The 7,566-nt window shown below is 35.1% G+C and overlaps 1 protein-coding gene across 1 annotated transcript; it reads right to left on the reverse strand.

The window, feature by feature from the left end:
- Positions 1-5,454: 5,454 nt before the first annotated feature.
- On the reverse strand, positions 5,455-7,274 carry LOC112507629 (UDP-glucuronate 4-epimerase 1-like). Its single transcript, XM_025112278.1, has one exon. The coding sequence runs from the start codon at positions 7,002-7,004 to the stop codon at positions 5,700-5,702; it is 1,305 nt and encodes a 434-aa protein (XP_024968046.1). The 5' UTR covers positions 7,005-7,274; the 3' UTR covers positions 5,455-5,699.
- Positions 7,275-7,566: the final 292 nt, after the last annotated feature.

The raw sequence follows: 7,566 nt of genomic DNA on the forward strand, positions 1-7,566 counted from the left end.
TAAGAAAAATAAAAATAAAAATTAATTTATTGATTAATAAATATCATATTATAGTATATATATATATATATATATATATATATATATATATATAATATCATAATTAAATCCTTACAAATTTAATTATAAAAAAAATTAGTGGGTCCCATCTTCCTCCCCAAGATGCGTGCAATGCCCATTAAACTCTTCCCCATTAAACTTCCCATGACACCCTTCACAATGCATGATGCATGTCATGGTTCCCATTAAACTCCCCATGACACCCCATTGAAGATGCTCTTAAACTATTTTTTGAAATGAAAAAGTCAACAAACTTTCAGTTTGAATGATTAAAATTATGAATTATTCTTTTTGAATAAAAAAATATTAAATTTTCTTATATTGAATGATCAAGACTCTAATTTTTTTTAAATAAATAAGCCATCGAACTTTTTACTAGTCGGTTAATATAAATTTTTTTTATATTAAAAAGATGTAGGTAATGAATTTTTAATAGTGCAATGATTTATTTTTTAAAAAAATATATAGACACTTGATCAATCAAAATAAAAAAATTTAATGAATTTTTCATTTAAAAAAAAGTTCAATGAATTTTTCATTCAAAAAAATACTACAAGATTTAATTATATTTAATAATTTTTCCCTTCAAAAAATAATTCAAATACTTAATAATTTAAAATGGATATTCTTTTAAATTTTTTGAATTTATAATATCATCAACGTTTTAAATTTTACAAAAAACCAATAAAAAAATGGCATAATTTTGAGGGTACAATCAGATACGGACGCTGTGGAGAGAGGAAAACTCCAAAATCCTAAAAGAAAATCTAGCGGTGTTGACCATTACCAGGCTGTCACTGCAACTGCGCAACACCACACCTTCCATGAACTCCACTACAGACAGCCTGGACCATCCACCGTCCAATCCAATGACTATAAGTAAATACCACTTTAGCCCCTATGCTTTCTTAAAAATTCCATTCTAGTCCTTACACTTTGTTGCATTAACATTGTTGCTTCTTTTAGGTAGCCTGTGGCAAGCAAATATGATTGTACTAGACATGACATAGATGGAATTGGACTGAACTGGACTCGATAGGACAAAAAGGTATGACGAGACAAGGCAAAACTAGGTAAAACAAGTGTATGTCTGATGTTTGTTACGACTAAAACCGGACAAAACATGATATAACTAGACAAGTTGTCTCCATAAGTTATTTGATGATTTTATATATAATATAATACTTATGATTAGCATAAATAAAGTAAATAATTAAATAATTTAATTTATAAACATTTTTATACATTTTCCAATACATAAATACATACATATATAACAATACCAAATTTGAATGAAAAATTTGAGATAGTTGATGGTAGTTCGAAAAAACTAATTTATACAAAAGAGAAATTATGTTTTATCCAGTTTGAAATATCATTATCAATTGGTGAAGGCGGATGAAGATTGTTGCAACAACAATGGTTGTGGAGGTAGACGCATAGGTGATTGGTGGACGATGGTGGCTGTAGAGGACATAGAGATAGGGGATAGTTGTGGTGGTGGAGGTAGTGGTGGCCGATGGTACTAGTGGTGGTGGGGATTGATCAGAGGCCAACGGTGATTGTGGAGGACGTTGAAAATGGTAGATAGTAGTGACGATGATGGTAGACAGTGGTGAAGAAGGTAGTTGTAACCAATGTTCGAAAAAGCTTGCCGCAACAGCCACAATGGCGTGCCATGGCTTATTGCTTATGTCTTACGCCACGTTATGCTCGAGGCACGCCACGACGTAATGCATGGTTTTTGTTACACGACATTCGATTTTACTTATCTTTCTAACGTCTTATTTGTTAGTTTTTAATATGTAATATTATTTAAATTGCTTAGTATCATTGATTTATTGAATAATAGTAGAAAACATACGTTTATGTATGTAATTTTATATATAATATAGATATTTGACGCCATAAATCACGCCTTTAAAACGTTGCGACCTCGCCGTGGCTTACAAGATTTGAGGCTTGACCTCGTCGCCAAGCCACACGTCATGCTATTTAACCTGGTTGTAATCGATGTGGTAGATTGCTGGTGGTGGTGGGCAATGGAAGTGGTAGCCGATGGTGGAGGTGGGGGTGGAGGTAGTGATGACCGATGGTACTAATGGTGGTGTTGATGGGGGATGATGGCCGGTAGCTGACGGTGGTTGTGGAGGTAGAGGCTGTGGAGGTAGAGGCGATGGTGGTTGGTAAATGACGTGAAGATGGTGGATAGTGGTGATGGTGGCAGTTGACAACGGTGGAGGAGATAGTTGTACACAATATAATGGAGGCAGTGGTTATGGTGGAAGTGGTAGTTATAAACGATGTAGTGGAAGCGGTGGTTACGGTGGAGGTAAGGTGGCCCCCAGTGGTAGTGGAGGCGACAATGAATGATAGTGCTAATGGTGGCAGAAATGAATGATAGTGCTAATGGTGACAGAAATGAACGATGGTGGTATGTGGCGGATGATGGTTGTGGAGGAGGTTGTTGTAGTAGAAGAGGAGGTGGATGTGGCCGATGATGGTAGTGGGCGGTGGCGATGGACCGTGGTGGTCCGTAGCATGCAATGGTTGTGGAGGTGGCGATGATGGCTACCGGTGGCCGCTAGTGGTGGCGGGGACTACAACTAACAGTTGTGACCATTAAAACAAACCCATATTAAGGTTATATATATATATATATATATATATATATATATACACACACATACAGAGAGAGAGAGAGAGATACTTGGGATCACGTGAGATCAACCTGTTTTCTTGAGACTACTTTATTACACTTGAAACTTCACAGCAAAATATTGTGAAAGTAACATTCACAATGTTTTTGATGTGAAGGTTAGACTTTTTTTTTTACCTTCACAGCGTTTTGCTGTAAAGTTTCAAGTGTAAAAAAGTGGTCTCACAAAAACATGTTGGTCTCACGTGAACTCAACCCTATATATATACATCTATATATATATATATATAAATGTATATTAAAGGGAGTACATTAGTAATATTTTATTTATGTATCATTATTGTCCCATCTTGTTTAACCTATTTTGGTGTAACAAGAATAAAAAGTATTTTGTCCCACCTTGTCTCTGTTGCATGTTGCATCAAACGTGGGACAATGAGTTTTTGCTCGTCCTATCCTATCCCATGTATTAAATGCAGTCTTAGATATCGCCATTGGGTTCGTTCTTGAGAAGTCTCGTTCACATACCAAAATTCAGAAAGCTTCAAATTTTAACTAGTTTTAATCATAAAGATTGAGCCCGAGTAAGACAATCAATCATTTGAACATAGGTCGAAACGTTCATATATAATATTTCCTAATCTTTTAATTATATAAACTACATTCATAATTGCGTTCTAAGGTAACATTTACGTTTTATAAGCTCATTTATTTTATGATTTAATGATTTATAAACACATGAATATGTTTGATTTCAAAAAAAAATATATATATATAAAGTTCATATGGCCATGCTCACTTGACTCAACTCGAAAAATTTAATCGAACTTCCGAACATAAATCAAACATTTGGTATTATAGGTTGAGTTCTGGTGAGAATATAAATTATGATGAGAAGGGTAAAAACCAATCTCTACTCTTGGATCGATTTTTAATTGAAGATCGACATTAATGAGATACACTCAGATGTATGAGATCAATTTTCGTGAGAAGCGCAATTCGATGAGATGAAATTAAAAGCAATCAATAATTCAAATATTTTTTTTACGTTTCTCATCTTAACTTCTATTTTCACATGATCTTTCGTCCTGGTGTTATAGGGTTCAACTCATTTATAAAATTTAAATCAATAGGAATTCGTACTTAGGGTTTTTTTTGGGTCCAAAATTGTCCTTTCATGCAAAATAATATCTTTTATTATATAATAAATGAGATAGATTATATGAGCATCTATTTATTAATTTTCATTTCATAGAATTGTGTTTTATAATGTATGATTTAATATGGATTTAATATAAATAAATATGCATATAACAGTATCATGTTGAGTTCCGATGAGAAGAGAAGTTATGATGAGAAACGTAAGAAGAGATCTCCATCCTTAGATCAATATTAATTAAATGTCAACACTAATAAGGTGCACCGATATACACCGAATTAATTCTCTTATAAAACTCAATTCATGGATGAATATGAAATTAAAAGTGATCAACGATTCAAATCTTTTCCTACACTTTTCACCATAACTTCTCATCTTCACATGATTATTCGTCTAACATTACCAGTACCAATGAAATATATGATATATTTACAACAAAAAGACGAAAGTCATAATGGCCAGAAGTACAATTTTCAGGAAGAAACAATACTGGGATGGGGGGTAAATCACGTATGATTTTAGCTCTCGACACCAATTATGTGGTGTCTCTGTTGTAGACCTTATTAAATGTAACAACCTACCCCTCCTGCTTCTCATATATTGAAAAATTAGTCCCTAGAAATACCAACCATTTATCCATTCTTATCATAAGAGTTTCGAGCTATTCAAATACGTGATTCATAAATTCCAATGTCATAAATTCATATATCCTTTGGTTTATAGGATTAGAATGAATTTGTAACTCAAATTTCAATCCAACCCATGTTTGCTTTACACATTTAACGGATTCAGGATTGAATTGAAATCCCACAGACATATGATTATATATTTTAGGTATACTAGAAGGGTATTCGTGCAATGCAGCGAGATACATCTCGATTTTAATATTCTATTTTATTCTTTGTCTCTGTCGATGTTACAATACGATTTTATGTGTTTTTAAGAAAAAACAATAATGATTTTATTTTTGAATAAAATATAAATTTGAAAATATCATAAAAATTTGAAGAAAAAAATATGTCAAGATTAATATCAAATCAACTGTTTAAAATGATTTAAAAGTTCTCATTTTAAAAGTTCTTTAATTTATTATTTTTATTATAATTTAATTTAAGTTTAATAACGAAATAATTTATTTTTGATTTAATAATATAACGTATTCTGTTAAAACTTAATGATTATTCTAATTATATTTTAGATTTTTTATATTTAAAATAAAATGTTTATCTTGTATTTGATTATGTTTATCTGCAGTTAGTTACACGAGTTCATATATGAAACTTTAATGAGTTATACTTACACACAATCTACTTGTAATCTTGAGTTTTAAGTAACATGCATTAATAATCAATATTTTATGCATAAAAAGTGGTTTTTAAAGGTTTTTATCAAATGCTTTATAACATAGCATAAATATTTTATTGATTTCGAATGTTGATTTGAAAGTTATTGTATTACTTAAATAAGAAAATAATTAAAACATATGATTTTACATGCGATTACAAAACACGGTCAATATAAAGGTGTGTGTGCAAAAGATCTGACCCGCAACCAAAATGGTATAAATCATATGTAATTTTACACATAATTTTTATATTCTCTTATTTAATAACTGTTTCAATATCTAACAATTTAATGAGGGGAGAAAACATTTCATCATTCATTAATGAAAAAGTAGGAAAACAAAAATAAGCATCATGTTACCAAATCCCCGTGTAAAAGGGCAACTCTCTCGTTTTTTTTCTTTTTTAATTAGTTTTTTTTAATTAAAAAAAAGAGTGAAAAAGAAAAAGAATTCTAATTTAAAAAAATAAAAAGAATTTAATTTACAGGCAAGGAGTGATCGTAGCCGTAATAAGATAAATACCATTTAACAAATTTTCTCAACCCGGTTGGCAAGTCGGTCGTCGGTTTATACCCGAGTTCCCTCTGGGCCAAACTGATATTCGCATGCGTGAACGGGACGTCGCCGTTTCCAGGCATCTCCACCACGTTCTTCTTTGCCTTCTTCTTCAAATTTTTCTCCAGTATGCTCACCAGCGCTGGTACCGTCACCGGCGACGTGTTTCCCAGATTGAATATCCGATACGGTGCTGCACCCTTCTTCTTCCCACCCGACCCGGTGCTCTTACCCGATGTATCCAACGACGCCACACACCCTTTCACTATGTCATCGATGTAAGTAAAATCCCGGGCCAAATCAACCCGGTTTTTGCCCCGGTACACCGTTATTGGTTTCCCCTGTAGAATATTCCGGGTGAAGGAGAAATATGCCATGTCGGGTCGACCCCACGGGCCATAAACCGTGAAAAATCTCAATCCTGTTATTGACAACCCGTAAATATGGTTGTATGTATGTGTGATTGCTTCTCCTGCTTTTTTTGTGGCGGCGTAGAGGGAAGCGGGTTGGTCGGTTCGATCCGATTCGGAAAATGGTGTCTTATCGTTTAACCCGTAGACTGAACTGGAGCTGGCCCATACGATGGCGGGTTGCGGGTCGGCTGACTTGCATTGTTCCAGAAGCGTGACCAGTCCGGCGACGTTGCTGTGGACGTAAGAATGGGGGTTTTCCATGGCGTACCGTACGCCGGCCTGCGCAGCGAGGTGCATCACGTGGGTAAAGGCCACGAGATCGAAGAGTTTTGCTAGGAGGCGTTGGTCGTTGATATCACCGTCGACGACGAAGATGTTGTGGGAATCGAGAAGAGCGCATCGTGCCTTTTTCAACGAAGGGTCATAATAGTCGTTAAAGTTATCAAGGCCAACGACGCCATCGCCGCGTTTTTTTAACGCGAGGGAGACGTGTGTACCGACGAAACCAGCTGCGCCGGTAACGAGCACCGATATCCCATTAGAACGACGGATCTGGGCGGATGAACGGATTTGTTTCTCCCAAACGAGTCCACCGTGAACCCGGGAGTTGGTGTGGTGGAGGTACCGGCTACCGGAATCGACGAAACTCTGGATGCTCATATACGATGCCATAAGGGCTATCAAAAACAAAGCCCAAAGGAACATCGTGCTGGTTGATGTGAAACATCGTTGAATCGCCCTACTCATCGTGTGATGATGTATCTTAATTTTACCTGGGGTTGAAGGAAAGAGTTCCTCCTCCAATGGCGGCATTTTTTGAATGATCGTTCCTCAATCGAATTTCAAATATATACACGTAATTATACAAAATTGAATTGGTACTTATCTGATACAAAATTGAATTGGTACTTATCTGATACAAATTTGAAAACAAACAAACAGAGTAGATATTGTTTTGATTCCCCGAAAATGAAGAATAAAACCCAGATCCCAGAGGGATAGAGATAACAGATGCAGGTAAAATGGCGAAGAAAGCTGTCTGCACCTGCTGAAGGGGATGAAGGAGATGACGCTGATTATATAGTGGCCACCCATATACGCGTGAACGCGTTAAAGGACAGGCCAGCTCAGGGGAGAGAGAAGCTCTTTTGGAGTCAAATTAGATTCAGGGGGACCTACTTGGATATTTTTAAGTTTTTGCTCATCACGTCCCTCTATTTTTGTTTCTCTTATTTTCAGCCCAATAATACCAATTTTCTTTTCATTTAAGGGGTTTGATATGTTTAACACATGCCGGTAGATGATGATAATAATCTTACAAGCGTCGTCTCTCGGTGAATGGTTAACGACTGAATACTAAATACTGGTTATGATG

This window comes from Cynara cardunculus, assembly GCF_001531365.2.
Source record: "Cynara cardunculus var. scolymus isolate 2C chromosome LG 2, CcrdV1, whole genome shotgun sequence".
NCBI lineage: Eukaryota > Viridiplantae > Streptophyta > Magnoliopsida > Asterales > Asteraceae > Cynara > Cynara cardunculus.